At 37.8% G+C, this 22,165-nt stretch overlaps 1 protein-coding gene across 1 annotated transcript in view; it reads right to left on the bottom strand.

The window, feature by feature from the left end:
* The window catches only part of TRPA1 (transient receptor potential cation channel, subfamily A, member 1), a 116,536-nt gene that overhangs the window by 47,442 nt on the left and 46,929 nt on the right, over positions 1–22,165 (bottom strand). The window contains exons 7-9 of the mRNA XM_006860071.1: positions 20,478–20,586; positions 8,420–8,565; positions 7,064–7,200 (exon numbers count right to left, since the gene is read on the bottom strand). Of these exons, the coding sequence (XP_006860133.1) occupies positions 7,064–7,200; positions 8,420–8,565; positions 20,478–20,586 (392 nt within the window). The remainder of the gene's footprint in view (positions 1–7,063; positions 7,201–8,419; positions 8,566–20,477; positions 20,587–22,165) is intronic.

The following is a 22,165-nucleotide window of genomic DNA, read 5'->3' as shown; positions in this document are numbered from 1 at the left end:
TCCTTTACCCCTATTCAAGATTATAGGAGTGCAATGGCTCCATAGGATAAACAATGGACTGCAAACTTCAAGGTCGGTGGTTCAAGCCCATCAGCCACTCCATGGGAGAATGATGAGACTTACTGCTCCTACAAAGATTCAGAGATTCTTGGAAACCCTATACAGGACCAGAACAGACTCAATAGCGCTTAACATTCAAGATTATACATAAAGTTCAGAATTAGCTTGTGAAATCTCACCAAAAATTCACAAGGGGTGGCAATACTTTAAATTACAATTAATATAATATACTACTTTTAGGAAGAGCCCTGGTGTTGACTCTGTAGAATAAGCACTAGAAAGTTAACCACAAGGTTGGAGGCTCAAACCCATCAGCTGCTCCTTGGCAACCCTCTATAGGCTCACTATGGGTCAGAACCGATTTGATGGCACTAACAACAACAACTTTTAGGAAGCAAGTACATAATGCTAATAAGGTTCCATTCCTCATAAAATAATAATTCTGGAATTAGATCTCCTTAATCCAGGACTTTGCTCCTCATATGTGGACTTTTGACCAGCAGCATCATCTGGGAGCTTATTAGAAACTCATAATCTTTGAGCATCTAGACAGTGAGATCCTGAGAGATTCAATGACGTATCAAAAGTTACACAGCCAGAAAGGACAAGAATAATTGCCAGAACTCCAGTCTCCTTACCTAAAACCTCATTGTTCTAGTGACAGCAATGTACTGTGGTCTTTATACTACAGTTACAAAAAGGAAATCTAGCCCAAAGTGCAGACTTTGCCTTGAAGCTCAAGATAAATTCCAAACGTAACTGATTATTCAAAGGGCAAAAAACTCCTGGTAGCACATCAGTTAGATGCTCAGCTGCTAGCCAAAATGTCTGTTTGAAACTACCAGGCGCTCTGCAGAAGAAAGATGTATCAGTCTGTTGCTGCAAAGCTTTACAACTTTGGAAACGCTATGGGGCAGTCCGCCTCTGTTCTATAGGAGCACTGTGATTGAAATTGACTCAGTGATAACAGAGGTTATTCTAGGGTCTCAGGTCAGTATCAGATTTATCAAACTTGAACTAATGTGGTCCCAGAAACTTTAAGTAATCCAATTTGCAATTGTCCAGTTATAGTTGTCACCAGATTAAGGAAATTTACAGGTGAAATGGTTGGGCCTGCTTTTCTAAAGATAACTCCTTTTTATGCCTATTTGTATATTAAAGTTGTGTTCTAAATGAACAAAAATTTCCAACTATACTCAGGTAATTGGGTTTGAAAACTGGCTGAACACTGGAGTTTCTTAAAAACGGAACAAAACAAGAGCAACCCATGGATTACTGTGGGCCCTTTTAGAGTTTCTGATTTAATCTGGGGTAAGAACTGGTACTGGCATTTTTAAAGCACCCTACAGGATTCTACTGTGCAACAGTTTGAGAATCTCTGGTCTGTAGGTTAATCTATTAACTATGATGTTTTAGTTACATTTCAGTTTTTAAATTTTTCTTCATTTCTGCTGTTTTAAAAATTGGTATGTTTTATAGCACAAACACAAATTTGTTTTTCAGTTGTTTTAATGTATGTATATTTATATGGAAAAGGCTTGGTGGTGCTATGGGTTAGGCATTGGGCCACTAACCAAAAGATTGACAGTTCAAACCCAGTAACCACTGTGTGGGAGAAAGATGTCTGCTCCTGTAAAGATTTAGTCTTGGAAATGCTGTATAGAGTTGCTGAGCCGGAAATCACTCAGTGGCAGTGGGTTTGGTTTGGAGTTTTTACATAGTGTTTTTTTCCTTCCTTTAATTTTTTGAGGGTCATTAAATATCCTTGGGTCCTGATATAGTGATGTAAGATGAGCATTGGACCGCTACCCATAAAGTTGGCACTTTCTCAGAAACTTTGTACAGGACCACTATGAGAACCACTATGAGGACCACCAGCCACTCTAGGAAATCCCATAGAGGATCGATGTTATTTAGAACCAACTGGACAACACAGAACAATAAAATATCGGTGTTTTCAAGATTGCGCCATGATTTCTATTTTCATGGAAGTAAGTTAACCCTTGGTTGTCTTTGCTGTCTTTTTACGTTTCCTTTAGGTTATAGGATTTTTAGCTTGCAAAAATTCTAAGTGTGAGTTCCTTTCTACTCATGTTTATCCAATTGTGTCTGGAGGTTTTACAGATCTCTACATCTACCTCTCCTCCCCAGTTGAGACCCACATTCTTATATTGGTTGTTGTTCTTGTTGTTAAGTGCCATCGACTCGTTCTGACTCATAGCAATCCTGTATAGGGTTTCTGAGGATCAGGATCGGCTGCTGAGTTTGAACCACTGACCTTGAGGTTCAAACTGACCTTGTGATCTAGTGCATTATCTCACAAAGACACACCAGGACTCCTTTTTCCCTGAGGGATAATGTAGATTTTCTGGCCCAGTTTTCTACTAGGAACATCTCAGCTGTTTTCTGGGATGCTAGGTTTCCAGCATGTTGTTGTTATTCTTAAGTGCCATCAAGTCTGCCCTTATATAGGATTTCCAAGAAGTAGCTGGTGGGTTTGAACTGCCAATTCTGTGGTTAGTAGTCTAGTGCTTACCCTGCAGTGCCACACCAGGACTACAGGGTCCTGTGCATGGTCAGTGCTTTTGTTACTGTTTTTTGGTGAATAGCCTCATCCCATCTCAACACCTGTTTCACACATGCAGTATTTAATCCTTGTCTTCCCAAAGTTCAGTCTATACTGCCTGCTTCCTAACATCTAGTAAACTTACATCTTCAGATGCTTTATGCTACATTGTTGTTGCTGTTGTTAAGTACCATCCAGTCAGTTCAGACTCATAGAGACTCTCTAGGGTTTCCTAAGAGTGGTGGATTTGAACCACTGAATTTAGCAGTCCAGTGCTTATCCTACAGTGCCACACAGATATATGTATCTTGTTTGGGACTTGTCTATAATTTTCTACTATTTTGAAATAGTTTATCAATACTTGTAAGCATCGTTGGTTAGGTGTTGGACTATAAGGTCAGCATTTCAAATCCACCAGCTACTCCTCAGGAAAAAGATGAGGCTTTCTATTCCTACAAAGACTTATAGTATCAAAAACCCCATCTAGGGTTTTGCATTATGAGTTAGAATCGACTCAATGGCAGTGGGTTTGGTTTTTGGTGTGGTTATACTACTGGGATTGGTTAGTAGGGAAATAGGGTGAAAAGAGTGGAGCTTTCATATGTATCTGCTCCATTATCTTCGCTAAAAATTAGGATAAGACATACATGAGGAATTGGAACAGGTTAGAAAGCACTTGGAAATTTTTACATGTTGACCACCTTATTGTTGTTAAGTGCTGTTGAACTGGTTCCAACTCATAGTGACCCTGTATAGGGTTTCCAAGGAGCTGGGTTTCAATTGCCAAATTTGCAGTTCAAACCAAACTTGTGGTCCAGTGCTTATCCGCCAGTGCCACACCAAGACTCCTCAGTAGCAGTAGTTGTTTGGTGCCATCGAGTTGGTACAGACTCACAGAGACCCTATGTATAACAGAATGAAACACTGCCAGGTCCTGGGCCAACCTCACAATTGCTGCTATGTCTGAGTCCATTTCTGCCACCACTGTGCCAATCATCTCATTGGGGGTTTTCCTCCTCTTCTCCAACTCTCTACTTTACTAAACATGATATCCTTCTTCAGTGACTGGTCCCTCCTGATAATACACCTGAAGTATGAGAGACGAAGTTAGGCCATCCTGGCTTCCAAGGAGCACTCTAGCGGTACTTCATCCAAGACAGAACTGTTTGTTCTTTTGGCAGTTCATGGTACTTTTAATATTCTCCTCCAACACCATACCTCAAATGCATCAATTCTTCTATGGTCTTCCTTATTTACTGTCCAAATTTCGCATTCATCTGAGGTCACTGAAAATATGGTTTGGGTCAGACACACCTTAGTCCTCAATCTGACATCTTTGCTCTTGAACAATTTAAAGAGGTCTTGTACAGCAGATTTGTCTAATGCAGTATGTCATAGATTTCTTAATTGTTGCTTTCATGAGTGTTGATGGTTGATCTGAGAAAAATGAATTCTTTGACAGTTTCAATCTTTTCTCCATTTATATGGCTGTTGTGTATTGGTCTGTTTGTAAGGATTTTTGTTTTCTTTACATTGAGATGCAACACATCATGGAGGGTGTGGTCTTTGATCTTCATCACTAAGTATTTTATGTCCTTTACACTTTCACTAAGCAAGACTGTATCATCTGCATATCACAGGTTGTTAATGAGTCTCCTGCCATTCCTGATGCCACATTTCTCTTCATCTAATCCACTTCTCAGATTATTTTCTCAGCATATAGATTGATTAAATATGGTGAGAGAATACAACCCTGGTGCAAAGCTTTCCTACTTTCAATCTATTCGGTGTTTCTTGTTCTGTTCGAATAACTGCCTCTTGGTCTATATACAGGTTCCTCATGAGCAACGTTAAGTGTTCTGAAATACCCTTATTTCGCAATGCTGTCTATAGCTTGTCATGATCGACACAATCAAATGCATTTGCATAGTTGATAAAGCACAGGTAAACATCTTTCTGAGCGTCTCTACTCTCAGTCAAGATCCATCTGATGTCGGCAATGATATCCCTCATCCCACGTCCTCTTTTGAGCCCAGCTTGAACCTTGGGAAGTTCTCTGTCAATGAATGGTTGCAGTCATTTTTGGATTACCTTTAGTAAAACTTTACTCACATGGGATATAAATGTTATCGTCCTATGATTTCCATATTCCTTTGGGTCACCTCTCTATGGAGTGGACACAAGTAAGGTTCTCTTATAGTCAATTGGCCAAGTAGCTGTCCTCCAAACCTCTTGGCATAGATAATTGAGTGCCTCCAGTGCCACATCACTTTGCTGAAATTTTTCAATTTGTATTCTATCAGTTCCTGGTGTCTTGTTCTTTGCCAATGCTTTCAATGCAACTTGAACTTATTCCTTCAGGATCACTGGCTCTTGATCATATGCCTCCTCTTGAAATGGTTGAACATCGACCATTTCTTTTTGGTCCAGTGACTCTGTGTATTCCTTCCATCTTCTTTTGATGCTTTCTGCATCATTCAATTATGTTTCCATAGAATCCTTCAATACCACAAGTTGAGGTTTGAATTTTTTCTTCAGTTCCTTCAGCTTGAGAAATGCTGAGTGTGTTCTTCCTTTGTGGCTTTCTAACTCCAGGTCTTTCATTGTGTTATAATATTTGACTTTGTCTTCTCGAGCTGGTCTTTGAAATTTTCTGTCAGCTCTTGTGCCTCCTCATTTCTTTCATTTAATTTGGCATCTCTACCCTGGAAAGCAAATTTCAGAATCTCTTCTGATATCCATTTTGGTCTTTTCCTTTTTTCTTGTCTTCTTAATGACCTTTTGATTTCTTTCCTTAAGTTTCTGATATCATCCCACAACTCTTCTGGTCTTCGGTCTTTAGTATCTAATGCATCAAATCTGTTCTTCAGATGATCTCTAAATTCAGGTGGGATATATTCAAGATCATATTTTGGCTCTTGTGGACTTGTTTTAATTATCTTCAGCTTCAGCCTGAATTTGCATATGAGAAAATTGATGCAAATTGATGGTCTGTTCCACAGTCTGCCCCTGTCCTTGTTTTGGCTGATGATATGGAATATTTTTGCCATGTCTTTCAACAGATGTAGTCAATATGATTTCTGTGTGTTCCATCTGGTGAGATCCAATCATCTTTGGATTACTTTTAGGAAAAGGTAATCCAAAAGATTACCTTGTTTAAAAAAGGTATTTGCAACAAACGTGTCATTGTTCTTGAAAAATTCTATCATGCAATATCCAACATCATTTCTATATTACCAGGGCCGTATTTCCCAACCACTTATCCTTCCTGTTTGTTTCCAACCTTTTCATTCCTATCACCAGTAATTATCAATACATCTTGATTGCATGTTTGGTCAATTTCAGACTGAATACGTTGTTAGAATTCTTCAATTTCATCATCACTGGCTTTAGTGGTCAGTGCATAAATTTGAATAATAGTGGTATTATCTGGTCTTCTTTGTAGGCATATGGATATTTTCCTGTCACAGACAGTATTGTACTTCATGATAGATCTTGATATGTTCTTTTTGATGAAGAATGTAACACCATTCCTATTCAATTTGTCATTCCCAGCATAGTAAACTATGTGCTTGTTAGATTCAAAATGGCCAATACCAGTGCATTTTAGCTCACTAATATCTAGGATATCGATGTTTATATGTTCCATTTCATTTTTGACAATTTCTCATTTTCTTAGATTCATATTTTGTACATTCCATTTCGTTTGTTTACAGCTGTTTCTCTTCATTTTGAGTTGTGCCCCATCAGCAAATGAAGGTCCCATGGGCTCTATTTCATTCATGTCATCACGGTCAACTATATTTTGAGGAGGCAGCTCTTCCCCAGTAGCATTTTTAGTGCCTTCCAACTTGATGTTCTCATCTTCCAGCACAATATCTGGCAATATTCTGGTGCTCTTCATCATGTTTCAATATTTAATAATGTGGTGTTGACAATGTTCCACTGCTATTAACAAGGTTTTTAGTGACTAAATATTCAGAAGTAGTCTGTCTCTCCTTCTTCCTAGCCTGTCTTAATGTGGAAGCTCACCTGCAACCTGTTCACTGTTTCCCTGCTTGCATTCAAAATACCCATGGCATAGCTTCCAGAATCACATCAACAAACAAGCCACCGTGGTATAACAAATTAACAGATTAGTTGTTGTAAGACTCTTTAGCATCTAAGAAAGTAATCTGGAGCAACGTTCATTGGACTAAGAATGGGTTCAGAATATGTCCCTGGAGATTTTATTCTGTGAAAACCCATTTAACATCATTCTGTGATTCTAGAAGAATAGAAATTCCAGTTGAACCATAAGATCTTTCTTATCTTTGTTCTCTTGCTTTTAATTCTAGAATAACTTGCTAGTGTAAGTGTTTAACTCACACTTGCAGGGTACAGTTTAACAGGTAAAGACAAAACATCTGTACATGAAAAGCAAGGTCGGAAACTTGCCTGTGAAGTAGTGTCTCCTGATTTCCATCCAACACATTAATAATATCAGAGTCACCAGAATAGGAAGATACCATCAATTTAACAATATCCGTGGCTCCTTGGGTGGCAGCAAAATGAAGGGCTGTGCACTTCCTATTCTGTGAATAGTTTTGATACCAGAATCAATGTTTAAGTCTCAATTTAATGATATAATATATTTTCAGCTCTGTGTTCCTTCACAGGTCAATACAGTCAAGAATTATTGAATTTAAGATGATGAATCTAAAGTGATAAGTCCCATCTTCTGAATGTTATCATATAAATATTAGAGGTAGCAATGGGCATTATTTGATCATCAGTAGCAGCTTTTCATTTTTATGATGAAGAGATTTAGAAGCAGTTGCTCTCCTCCTAATCTCCTCATCCTCCAGAAATAGCAAGACTTCATAGTAATTTGGAAGTGAGCATGTTCCCATCCAAAAGTCATAGGGGGTTGCACATCAGACCAGATGCTAGGAAAGGGGAAAACAGAACTCTATACTTTCAGGCAAAGATGACTGGTCTATACTTTCACATACAGATCCTTGTAAATTAGTTGGTTGTTGTTGTTAAGTGCCATCGAGTCAATTCTGACTCATAGCGACCCTGTATAGGGTTTCTGAGGAGCAGTTGGTGGGTTTGAACTGCCAACCTTATGGTTTGCAATCTAGTGCTGATCCTACAGCACCACACCAAGAGTCCAGTAAATTAGTTAAGCTGTCTTTAATTTAAAATACGACAGTTTTTCAGAATAGAACTATAAGCACAAAAGGTTCCAGGTTTATTGTTCCTAGCTGAAAAAAACTGATATTTAAGTGTTGGCTTTAGCTGATTTCACTGATTCCATGGCAATTAAACTGGATATATATTCTTTAGTATAAATACCTTTTGTATTTGTGGCTACAATTGTTTTGGGTAGCTCATCAAATTGTTTACATAGGTTGAAATTAAGGATATTTTTATGTTTTGCTTCTCAATACTTATTTCCCATGCTGTTTCTATGAGTCAGAATCAACAGTGGATTTTTAGGAGCCCTAGAGGTACAGTGATTAAAGTATTCAGTTGCTAACCCAAAATTTGGCACTTTGAACCTACCACCCACTCTTTGGGAGAAAAAGTGACAGACAATATGCTTCCATAAAGATTTCCACCTTAGGGATTCCATGGAGTGGGTGGCTCTAGTTATTCTCTAGGGTCAATATGAGTCTGATTTAATTCAATGGCAGTGGATTTGGATTAGTATGTATTTTCTATATAAAGTAACTATAAAATTGATATAAATCATTTTGGAAAATCATATATATAAACAAAAGTGTCATGTCAAATAGGAACAATTACCTCCATCAGCTCTATCTGTGCACCATTGTCCAGGCACATTTTAATCATTTCCAAGTCTCCACTTTGAACAGCCATGTGGAGAGGGCTGTGTTTCCCATTACTAACAAAATTAATGTGAGACTGTCGGCTATACCCTTGTTTTTCACCTGTAGAAGAAACATGAGTTTCAAGGTAAATTAAAAATTTACAATCAACAATAGGAATTTTTAAAAGAAAATAATTACACCTACATAAAAGCTCATGTGTAAATTCTATTAAATATTTTTCAAATTAATAGTCACCCCCCAAGAATAGACTTTATAAAAGTATATAATGTGCTCTTTCTCCAAATGCTTGGGAATTCTCATTTTGGGGGTTAAGCTGCCCATACATTCCATAAGGAAACCTGTAGGATTACGAAGAAAGGTTTTGATTAGTGAGTTTACAAGTTGGAGTCAGGTCGAAGTTATTTTGTGGAAAAATTAGGACAGTGTTCCTTTCCCAATACTGGTTTATGCAAGGGCCTTCAAAAGGCATCTGAGTCCATCAGAGTGGCCATTTTGTGGGGTCAGAAGTTTAAGGAGTGCCTGGCATCAAGGTATTTGGTTGGAAAAAGATGGCAGACTATGCAGAAAGGCTGTGTGGGACCTCTGAAACAAGGATACAGAAAACTGGGCAAGATAGATGCACAGGATGGTCCTAGAAGTCTGTGTTCCTGTGGAATGAATAGAAAAGTGGATCAATTGCTTACTGGGCACAGCAAGAGATGAGGTGACTGATGAGCATGGTTAGCTGACAGAACCTGCCCAGCCATCCTGAAAGTGCATTCATGTTGCAGAAAACTACCCAAGACTCGCAGAGACAAATGTGCAATTTATTTTATTTTATTTTTCTTCTTTTTTCTGCTGACTAGCATACAACCCCAGGGAATCTCCTGCTCTTCAGTTAGTTTGAGTCACATGGGGTTTGTAAGCTATGGGGAGGAACTATATACAATAATCAGGGCAGGCTCTGATCCAAATCTGCAGAGTCTACTGTGACCAGTCCTGGACTAGCTGTCATTAGGAAATGAAGCTGAATGGACATGTGGAATAAAGGAAAAAATCAAGGGCAAAAAGGAGGAAGGCAAGTTATGTGGGCTCCCTGCATGCAGCATGGCCAATTTGAACTTTCCCAGCAGATGTGAAGATAAGAGGCCAGTAGGTAGTAGAGCCTATGACCTATTGGCAGAAATAAAGCCATTTACTTTCAGGTTTTTTTTTTTTTTTCTTTCTTTCTTTCTTTTCATTGTAAGGGCTATTTTTATTTATTTATTTATTTATTTATTTTGCATCACACACAGATGACAGCAAATGAAGCCATACAGCCAATTCAGTCATACCCACTACAGCCCCACCAATTGGACAAGTCCTAATACCAGCTGTCATACACTACAGCAGGGACAACAACCAACATCTGCTAAAACAACTCTGAATTTAACTGTACAAACAGTGAAAAGAGAAGCTCATTGCCTGATCACACCCACCAGGGAACGATTGGTGAGTACCTAAGAATACACCAACATAAATTCATCAACGTAATACAAATATAACAATACCACAGTACATAAAAAGCTGCAGAGAATTTCTGTTCACACACAGAAACAAGACAGAGTAGCTCAAACAAATGACCAGAGGAAGAAAAGTCACTACAACTACCCGAAAAAGAATTCAGTAGAATGATACTGAGGTACACTCAAAGGTTTCACAGAAAGGTCAAGGAAAACAAGGAAGAATTCAAAAATGCATTCAGGTACAATCAAATAAAATAGCTACCGTGTTGGAGAAAATACAAAGCCTCCAAACAGAGGTCCAGATGATCAATACTAAAAATGGACAATACACAGAAAGGGCAAAGGAGAAGATGTGAATTAATGGAAGCCAGAATTAGCGAGCTTAAAGATAAAATCTCTTAGTATTAGTAATCTAGAAGAACAACAACAACCAAAAAAAAAAGAATAAAAAAAATATGAAGAAAGCCTAAGATTCATGTGGGACAACATAAACAGGAATAATCTGTGGTTGACTGGAATTCCAGAATAAGATGAGACAAAGAAAACCACAGAAAAGACCACCAAAGAAGTACTGGGAGAAAATTTCCCCAACACCATGAAGGACAAGAAGATAATTATTATTTGATGAACTTGATCTACACCTATGGATGCAGTAGCTCAAAAGAGGGAACAAATCTTTACAGCAAGGATCATTCCCACCCCCTCCATACACAGAGTAGACAGGGATAGGCAACTTGGATATTGGCTACCCAAAATGGGGGTGGGGGAGAACTACAAAGGCAAGAAGTGACCGGCTTACAAGCTTTCAAGAGGGAACCTAGATCCAGAGGGCATGAAGGAAGGTAGAATCTCCACTGAGTAGTATCCAACCTGTCTAGGCAGGGCTGATGAAATGAAATGCGGATAGGTCTCTTGTGATATAATAGTGAATAATTGTTATCAGGACTGAATGTGAGGGTTGGAAATGTAAAGGTAGACGTTTTGTAGCAAGGAGGGGAGTGATTAACTTTACACTCTAGGAGCGGAGATCCCTGGAACCATCAAGGGAGAAGAGCGGGGAGGGGGACCCTACCCAGAGAAGCAGTGATGCCTGAGATAGAGGCAGAGATGATGACGTGGAGAGATGGAGCAGCTGGGGACTTTAGACACAGAGAGGGAGAGGGGCTGTGTGCTGACGACCGGGGCACAGGCTTTTAGTATATACCCTTTGGTTGGTTGATGATGTATGGAGGGGAATGTAACTATGACAATGAAATGATACACAATAGGATGAATGTAAAACTAATGTTCTCCCATGTAAACTATCATAATAAAACATTAAAAAAAAAGAAAAAGAAAGAAAGAAATGGTCGATGTTCAACCATTTCAAGAGAGAACTAAGGGTACTGAAGGAAGAAATTCAAACTGCACTGAAGGCCCTGGCAAAAAGCAAGGCTCTAGAAACTGACAGAATTGAAATCTGTCAACAAACTGATGCAGCACTGGAGGCACTCACTCGTCTGTTTCAAGAAATATGGAAAACAGCTACCTGGCCAACTGATTGGAAGAGATCTATATTTGTGCTCATCCCAAAAAGAGGTGACCCAGCAGAGTGTGTGTGTATATATATATATGTTGTTGTTGTTAAGTGCCGTCGAGTCGGTTTCGACCCATAGCGACCCTGAATAGGGTTTCCGAGGATGTAAATCTTTATGGGAGCAGATCGCCTCATCTTTCACCCGCGGAGCAGCTGGTAGTCTCGAACTGCTGACCTTCCGGTTCGCAGCCCGATTCGTAACCAGTACGCTACCAGAGCTCCATATATATATTATATATTTTATATGTATTATATATATATAATTTTATATATATGTATGTATGTTGTGGTTTGCCATCGAGTTGCTTTTGCCTCTTAGTGACCCTATACAGGGTTTCCAAGGAGCAGCTGGTGGTTTGAGCTGTCAATCTTTTGGTTAGCAGTCTAATACTTATCCAACAGTGCAACACCAGAACATTGTGTATATGCATATATATGTATATATGTACTTATGTATATCAGAATGTGGTTACAAATATTTACAGCCTTCAAAACCCTATGCAGGGTCACTATGAATCAGAACTGACTCATTGGCACAATAAATATGTATTTGTTGTTTTTATTTTTTTTTAAAAAAAAAAAAGATAATTATTCAAGAAACTGAATGAGCTTTCTGCTTGTGAACAGCGCGGTGGAAGCATCGTTAGTTGTTTTTCTGTTTTTTTTTTTTTCTTTCCCCCTCACTGTTGTCATGTCTAAGTCAGAGTCTCCTAAAGAGCCCGGACAGCTTCAGAAACTCTTCATCAGAGGGTTGAGCTCCAAAATAACAGATGAGAGCCTGAGGAGCCATTCTGAGCAATGGGGGATGCTCACGGACTATGTGGTGATAAGAGATCCAAACACCAAGTGCTCCAGAGGCTTTGGGTTTGTCACTTACTCTACTATAGAGGAGGTGGATGCAGCCATGAATGCAAGGTGACCCAAGGTGGATGGAAGAGTGGTGGAACCAAAGAGGGCTGTTTCACGAGAAGACTCTCAAAGACCAGGTGCTCACTTAACTGTGAAAAAGATTTTTGTGGGTGGCATTAAAGAAGACACCGAAGAGCATCACCTAAGAGATTATTTTGAGCAGTATGGGAAGATTGAAGTGATTGAAATCATGACAGACGGAGGCAGTGGCATTTGTAACCTTTGATGACCATGACTCTGTAGATAAGATTGTTATCCAGAAGTACCATACTGTGAATGGCCACAATTGTGAAGTAAGGAAAGCCCTGTCAAAGCAAGAGATGGCCAGTGCCTCCTCCAGTCAAAGAGGTCGAAGTGGTTCTGGAAACTTCGGTGGTGGCCATGGAGGTGGTTTTGGTGGGAATGACAACTTTGGTCATGGAGGAGACTTCAGTGGATAAGGTGACTTTGGTGGCAGCCAGGCGGTGGGGATGGTTATAATGGATTTGGTAATGATGGAAGCAATTTTGGAGGCAGTGGAAACTATAATGATTTTGGCAATTATAACATTCACTCTTCAGATTTTGGACCCATGAAGGGAGGAAATTTTGGTGGCAGAAACTCTGGCCCTTACGGCGGTGGAGGTCAATATTTTGCCAAACCACGAAACCAAGGTGGCTATGGTGGTTTAAACAGCAGCAGTAGCCGTAGAAGTGGCAGAAGGTTTTAATGATGCCAGGAAACAAAGCTTAGCAGGAAGGAGAGCCCGAGATGTGACAGGGAAGCTACAGGTTACAACAGATTTGTGAACTCAGTCAAGTACAGTGGTGGCAGGGCCTAGCTGCTACAAAGAAGACATGTTTTAGACAATACTCATGTGTACGGGTTAAAACACACACACACACACACACACACACAAACTCCAGGACTGTATTTGTGACTAATTATTTAACAGGTTATTTTAGTTTCTGTCCTGTGGAAAGTGTAAAGCATTCCAACAAAGGGTTTTAATGTAGTTTTGTTTTGTTTTATTCTGCACCCATGCTGTTGATTGCTAAATGTAATAGTCTGATCATGATGTTGAATAAATGTCATTTAAAAAAAAAAAAAAAGAAACTGAACGAACCCCAGGCAGGATAGACTCCAAAATCAAGCTCTCAAAAATCAAAGATCAGGAAAGAATCCTGAAAGCAGCTACACTTACCTACATAGGAAAACCAGTAAGATTAGGCTCTGATTTTGCAGCAGAAATCATACAGGCAAGAAGGCAAATAAGGAGGCACATACAAAATTCTGAAAGAAAAATCTGCCAACCAAGAATCATATACAAAGTAAAGCTATCCATCAAATATGATGACAAAATTAGAAGATTTCAAGATAAACAAAAATCAAAGCACTTTGTAAAAAGCTAAGCCAATGCTCCAAAATATACTAACGGGAATGATTTTTACTGATGATCAACAAGAGCAGACAACAACCAGAGATTGACATACATGGCAACACCACCTGAATTCAGTACAGATATGTCAGCTTTCAAAGTAGAAAAAAACTACAAGATGGAAAGTATAGATCAGAACAGTTACAAAGCGAAGAGAGGGGAAAGTATAGTTACAAAACTCCAGGTGGTGAGGAGATCAGGTAAATTTCAGGACAAAGTAGACTGCTTTAAAATGGGGACGAATTTAATAAAGCACAGGGTAACCTCAAAAAACTTAATATATTGTTACATAAAATCAAGAAAAGTAAAATCCAGGAAGATTTTGGAAACGTTCAAACTATGAAGAAATTGACAAGAAAAAGCACACAAAAAATGAACTCAGCATAGGAAACCATCCAGAACAAAGAAACCAGCAGCATACACACACAAACAAACAGCAAAATGACTGCAATTAATCCATACCTATTAGCGTAGTTGTTACGAATTGGGCTGTGAACCGCAAGGTCAGCAGTTCGAAACTACTAGCTGCTCCGCGGGAGAAAGATGAGACTTTCTGCTCCTGTAAAGATTTACAGCCTCGGAAACCCTGTTCAGAGTCGCTATGGGTCGGAACCGACTCGATGGCATTTAACAACAACAACATTAATAAGCTATGGGTTGGCACCGACTCAATGGTACTTCACAACACAACATTGATAATTATACTGAATGTCAGTGGATTAAATGCACCAGTCAAGAGACAGAGAGTAGCAGAATGGATAAGAAAACACTATCTTTCAATATGTTATCTACAAGAGACACACCTGACATGCAAAGACAAAAACAGATTAAAAATTAAAGGATGGGGGAAAATAAAGCTATTTGCAATAAAAAAAACAAGCAGGAGTGGCAATATTAATCTCTGAAAAAATAAACTTTAAGGCAAAACCAGCAATATGAGACAAAGAAGGACATTATATCATAATTAAAAGGTCAATTGAACAAGAAGTCATAATCATAATAAATATCTATAATTCCAACAAAAAAGCCTCAAAAAATATAAAACAAACCTAAATGGAATTGAAGAAAGATATAGGCAACTGTACAATAATGGTGGGAGACCTGAATACTCCACTTTTGAAAAAGGACAGAGCAACTGGAAAGAAACTCAAGAAAGATACAGAGAAACTAATCAACACAATCAATCTACTTGACTCATGTGACCAAACTTGTACAGAGCATTCAACCAAACAGCACAATGCACATTCTTTTCTAGTGGACATGAAACATTCTCCAGAACAGACCATGTGTTAGGCAACAAAGCAAATCTCAACAAATTTAAAAACATCAAAATACTACAAAGCCACCTACTCAGATTACAATGCTATAAAATGAGTAACCAACAATAGGAAGACCAAGGAAATAAAATCAAATACATGAAAACTGAATAACACGCTGCTTAAAGCTACTAGGTAAAATAACAAATTAAAAAATGAAATAAAACATCCCTAGAAATAAATGAGAATGAAAATACATATACCAACACCTTTGGGACACAGCAAGAGCAGTGCTGAAAGGACAATTTATAGCAATAAATGCACACATCCAAAAAGAAGAAAGAACCAAAATCAACACATTAATACATCTCCAACAATTAGAAAAAGACCAACAAAGTAATCTTACAGTCACCAGAAGAAAAGAAATCATAAAGATTTGAGCCAAAATAAATGAAATAGAAAACAGAAAAATAATAGCAAAAATCATCAAGACAAGAAGCTGGTTCTTTGAAAGGATTAATAAAAGTGACAAACCATTGGCAAATCTAACAAAAGAAAACAGGGAGAAGACAAAAATAGCACGCATAGAAATCCATATAGATAATGTTACAACAACAAAACCAACATAAATAAAAAGGAAAATAACAGAATGCTATGAAGAGTTGTACTCCAACAAATTTGCAAATCTGGAGGAAATGGATAGATACATTTTTATAAAAACATGACCTACCTAAACTAACACAGAGTGAAGAAGAAAACTTGAACAAACCTATAACAAAAGAAGAAATCAATCAGGTCATCAAAAAACTCTTAATGAAAAAAAGACCAGGGACAGATGGCTTTACTGGTGACATTATTCAGAGAAGAGTGACACCAATTTTACTCAACCTATTCCAGAATATAGAAAAAGATGGAAGACATCCTAACACATTTTATAAAGTGAGGATAAACTTCATACTAAAACCAGGCAAGGACATCACTAAAAAGGTAAATTACAGACCAATATCCCTCATGAAAGGAGCTCTGGTAGTGTAGTGGTTACAAGTTGGGCTGCTAACCTCAAGGTCAGCAGTTCAAAACTACCAGCAGTTTCACAGGATAAAGATGAGGCTTTCTGCTCCCATAAAGATTTACAGCCTCAGAAACCCTATTCATGGTCCCTATGAGTCAGAACCGACCACAGCACATAACCACCACCACCATCCCCATCCCTTATTAACGTAAAATTTCTCAACAAAATCCTAGCCAATAAAATTCAACAATATATCAAAAAAATAATACATACAACCAAGTGGAATTCATACCAGGGATGCAATGATTGTTCAATATTAGAAAAAATAATCAACATAATACACCATATAAATAAAAATTGTAAGAACCACATGATCATATCAATTGCTGCAGAAAGGCATTTGACATAATCCAATACCCATTCTTGATATAAACACTCAACAAAGTAGAAACTGAATGAGAATTCCTCAACATAATTAAGAGCATATATACAAAACTGACAACCAACATCACTCTCAATGGAGAGGAACTAAAGCATTCCTTTTGTGAACAGGAAACAGATAAGGATGCCCTTTATCACCACTATTTAACATTGTGTGAAAGTCTCAACAAGAACCATAAGGCAAGATAGGGAAATTTAAAGCATCCAAATTGGCAAAGAAGAAGTAAAACTCTTTCTATTTGTAGATGATATGATCCTATACATAGAAAATCCCAAAGACTCAATAAGAAAATTATTGGAAATAATTGGAAGATTCAGCAACATGGTAGGGTACAAGATCAACATGCTAATTCCCACTGAATTCCACTACACTAATAAAGACAGCTTTGAAAAGGAAATTAGGAAAACAATACCACGTATAATAGCCACCTAAATACTTAGGAATAAATCTTACCCAAGAAACAAAAGATCTGCAGCAAAAACTATAAAGTACTACTACAAGAAACCAAAAGAGATTTACAAAAATGGAAGAATATACCATGCTCATGGATAGGAAGACTTAATGCTGTGAGAATAGCAATACTACCCTAAGCAATCTACAGACATAACACAATCCAAATCCAGTTTCTAACAACATTCTTTAAAGAGTTGGGAAATATGTTAATAAACTTTATATGGAAAGGAAAGAGACCTTGGAGAAGCAAAGCACTATTTAAGAAGAAGAACAGAGTGGGAGGCCTCTCACTCCCTGATATCAAAATTTACTACATAGCCACAGTGGTTAATATAGCCTGGTACTGGTACAATGAAAGATACATAGATCAGTGGAACAGAATTGAGAACCCAGAAGTAAATTCATCCACAGACAGTCAACTGATTTTTATAAAGGGCTAAAACACATTAAATTGGAAGAGATAGTCTCTTCAACAAATGTTACTGGCAAAACTGCAAACTGATTTGCAAAAGAATGAAACAAGATCCATATCTCACACCATATACAAAAACAAACTCAATGGGGATTAAAGACCTAAATGTGGAATCTAGAACTGTAAAGATCATCAATGAAAAAATAAGGACAAACTTAGGGGCTCTAATATATGGCATAATATCACACATTGTGAAAACACACACACAAACAATAGAAGACAAAATAGATGACTAAGACATACAGGAAATTAGAAACTTAGGTGTATCATAAGATTTTACCAAAAGAATAAAAATGGAGCCCACAGACTGGCAAAAATTTTTTTGCAATGACATATTAGACATGGGATTATTCTCTAAAATTTATAGAAAACTACAACATCTCTACAAGAAAAAAAGAATCCAATTTAAAAAATGGCCACAGGACATGAACTTCACCAAGGAAGACATTCAGACATTCAATAAAATATGAAGAAATGCTCAGGATCATTAGCCATTAGAGAGATGCAAATCTAAACAGCAATGAGATATCATTTCACATCATCATTAAGAACGAAGTTCAAAAACACAGAAAACAATGAATACTGGTGAGTGTGTGGAGAGACTAGGACCTTCCTATATTGCTGGTTGTACTGCAAAATGGCTCAACCAATATGGAAAATGACATGGTGCTTAGAAAGTTAGAAATAGAAATACCTATGACCCAGCAATCCCTCTATTTGGCATATATCCACAAGAAATACGAGACAGGACACGAATAGATACATGCACATGAATGTTGATTGCAGCGCTATTCACAATAGCCAAAAGATGGAGACAGCCTAGGTGCCCATGGATGGAAGAATGGATAAAAAACTTTGATACCTACACACAATGAAATACTATATCACCTTGAAGAATAAACATGAATCTGCAAAGCACATCATAACATGATTGAACCTTGAGGACATTATGCTAAGTGAAATTAGGCAATCACAAAAGGACAAAAATTGCAGGAGACCATTACTGTAAAGGCTTAAAAGATTTCCATAGTAAATGAAACATTCTTTGATGGTTACCAGGGGTTGCAGGGAGGGGAGATTAATTCACAGGTTAAAGGGTAATATACAAGGAGGGGGAGGGCAGCACACAAGAAGAGGGAGGGCAGCAGGTGAACAGTGAAGAAAGGAAAAGACTTAGGGAGGGGGAAGTATGCCTAAATGGGATAGAGGTAAATTGTTATTTATACACAACCTTGGAACAACGATGTTCTGTAATACACGATCAAGACATAGTCTGAATGGGTAAAGGAGGGGCAAAAAATGTTTATGTGTTTGACTGTCTTGGGGATATTGGTTTCACCTGCCAACCATTATAAAACAAACATTTAAATGTGATAGAAATGAATATTGGGAATTTTGATTACAGAAAGCATCGTCAGCCTATAACTGATTGGATTAAATAAAAGGGGAATTAGAATTTGCCCAGGGAAATAGTTTTCTTGTTAAGACTTTGTAGAGTATGGGGCCTTAGGTGGAATCCTGAGCCACACCCAGCACCTACTGAGTTGGGATATTCCCACGTGAAAAGACATGCAGACCAACCTAGAACTGCTGGGAGAACAGAGGAATATTAATGAAAGAAAGACTGGCAGGGAAAAAGTGGACCGTTGGGCTGTTAGAATATCAAGGAAACTGTTTTCTTTGGAGGAATCTACGCAAGAAAAGTCAGCCCATAAAGGAAAACTCCCTTCTAAGACTAAAACTCAAAAGAAACCTGCAAGCAGTCTAGTATGCTTGCTGCTGACCACCTCAGCCTACTTGTGAGTAGAAGTGGGGGAATTTCAGCAATGAAGACATGGACTAAGTTTGGCCATGTTCCATTGACACCTGTTGACCTCAAGAAGAGAGAGAGAAGAGAAGAGGGTTGATCTGAAATTTAGGGAGATGTGTGAAATCCCCGACCCATAGGCACTGACCTAGCCACTGAGGGATAGAGCTGAGAGTGGAGCGGCCAGCTGATCTGAAGTGCAGAGAGGCAGGTATGTAGTTCCAAATTCGCAGCTAGTAGCCATTTGACCTAGCTTGGTTGGCTAGCTGACTAAAACTCGACCAGATGAAGATAAAGATGCTTGAAACTGAACAATTATAAATTGCTACAATTTGGTGAATTGGACCTTTGCTTATGGATGCAGTTGTTTAAAATCCCAACCAGTTTTGGAGGATTCTTCATATCCAGGAACAATCTAGCTTCCTCCGTGTAATGGGCTGATCGAGACAGGCAATTTAGACATTAGGCATCAAATAGGGGGGGTCTATAAAGGCATGAAGTGGCTAACTTACAAGTTTTCATGAATGTGTTTAATTTCAGAAGGAAGTGGGTAAGGTAGAATCCCCACTGAATAGTTGTCCTCTTCTCCAGATGGATCTGGTAAAAGGAGATAGGGGAAGATGCTGATAGGATTTTATGATTCATTTGTGAGTAACTGTTAGCAGGATTAATTGTGATTGTCACGACTGTAATTGTAAAAGATGTGTAACTAAAAGGAGGGAGTAGCTAATCTTTCATTTCAGAAACAGAGGATCCCAGGACCATTCAGGGGGACGAGCATGAGTGGAGCGTGAGATCCTACCTAGAAAAATGGTGACAGCAGAGTCAGTGGCAGAGATGAAGGCATAGAGAGATAGAGTAGCTACAGGCTGTAGACCCATGGACTAAGTATGGCTGTGTGCCTATGGGCAGGAGGCTTGCAAAATATGCCCTTAGGACATTTAAACGAATATATATTTTTTAGCTATGTATGAGTATATCAAGTATTTTTGCTTTATTTATGAAATATAAGATGAAAAGTAGGATAACTGTTGTTGCATGGAGGGGATTGTAACCATTGAGATGAAACAAAGCATATAATTTGTTGAATGCAAAGCTGATGATCTTATCTATTAATCCATCATTAAATTGACAACAAAAAGTTTTAAAAACAAGTATATAATATATTAAAGCCTCTACTCACCAAAACTTAATATTATTTCCATGCATTTTTTAGCACCTGAAAATGCAGCCTGGTGGATAGGGAAACATCCCAGTTTATTTGGTACGCAAGGCTTAGCTCCTTTATCTAGCTACAGAGTGGAGGAGAAAGAAGCCAAAAAAGGAAAGAAGAGAAAAGAAAAATGACAAACTGTTAAACCCTAAACACAAGACATATGCCTCTCCCAGACCATGTTCTGACCCTTTAATCCTAATATATTCTTGGATTTTGAAGTTCATTTACAAATAACTAGAAAACTCATATAACATGAAATTTAGACAAGAAAGTAATTTTGAAGTTAGGCCAAGAATATAATATAGTGAAACAATATTTTCATTCTGTCCTTTCCAAATGAAGTATGATTTAGATATAAAATATCACTAGGATACTCAACAAACTAAAATTACTGCAGTTTCATTGAGATTTATTAGAACATGTTAAACATTATCAGGACTCTCCTATATATTTTCAATTCCTTATGCAAATAAAGTAATATTTTCCAGATATTTGTTCTTCATTAATTTAAAATTAATAAACAACTAGGCCAGCACTCTTTTTAAACTATTAGGTATTTTCGTTCATGCAAGTCCATTACTTACATAAAAACTGGAACAGCTGGAAACTTTATACTACTGACCTTGTGGTTAGCAGCCCAACTCATATCCCACTACTGTACCATGGATCCTGAATATAAAGTTAGGACAACTAAATATTATCTTAACCTTTCTATCTTAGCCAATCATTTTCAACTATCATTTTCTATAAATGATAGAATTGTGGTTTTGTTTTAAATACTTTTATTAAAGTATTAAATTCCTTTTATTGTCAAAAAAGAAAAGACTCTGAAAGGCCAAAAAAGTGAAAAAGTAAATATTACCTTTAATCCCACCTTCCAGAGAGAGCATGGTTTTACATTCAGGAGAGTATTTTCTTTTAAGTCTTATTTCTTTTCATATGTACGTTTTATCATGCTAGCCATAAAAAGCTTTCACTTAATAATATTTTATGAGAAAAGAATATGATTCTAATACTCAGTTACATATTTTAATGGCTTACCAAGTATCATTTTATCAAGTATATTTTTCATATACTAAATTATGTATATAAACAATTCCTATTTGTGGACTTTTTTCCAGTTTTCTCACTCTGATATTTCTAACACTCAGGCTAATATCCTTAAGCTTGGGACTTGTTATAACTTGAATAGTCTCCTTGGGATATATTTTAATAATGGGAATTAATGAGCCAAAATGTATTACCACGAGCATTGAATGAAAGTTCCTGACTCATCAAAATTTCTCTAATACTGGTTATCAACAAGTATTTTTGATCTTGTGGTTAGTAGTCCAATGCTTATCCTACAGCGCCACACCAGGATATATATTTTGTTGTTAAGTGCCGTGGAATTGATGTCAATTCATAGTGACCTTGTATAGAGTTTCCAAGGTTTTAAATCTTTTGTGGGACCAAAAAGGCTCATCTTTCTCCCATGGTGCAGCTGGTGGGCTCGAGCCACTAATCTAGTGTTCACAGTCCAGTGCTTATCCTATAAAGCCACTACATTCCCAAGATATGTATATTGTTGTTGTTGTTGTTGTCAGGTGCCATCGAGTCGGAACCGACTCATAGCGACTCCATGCACAGCAGAACGAAACAATGTTCGATCCTGG

Source organism: Chrysochloris asiatica, unplaced genomic scaffold (assembly GCF_000296735.1).
Source record: "Chrysochloris asiatica unplaced genomic scaffold, ChrAsi1.0 scaffold00036, whole genome shotgun sequence".
NCBI classification, from domain to species: Eukaryota; Metazoa; Chordata; class Mammalia; order Afrosoricida; family Chrysochloridae; genus Chrysochloris; species Chrysochloris asiatica.
This window is presented reverse-complemented; position numbering and strand designations above follow the sequence as displayed.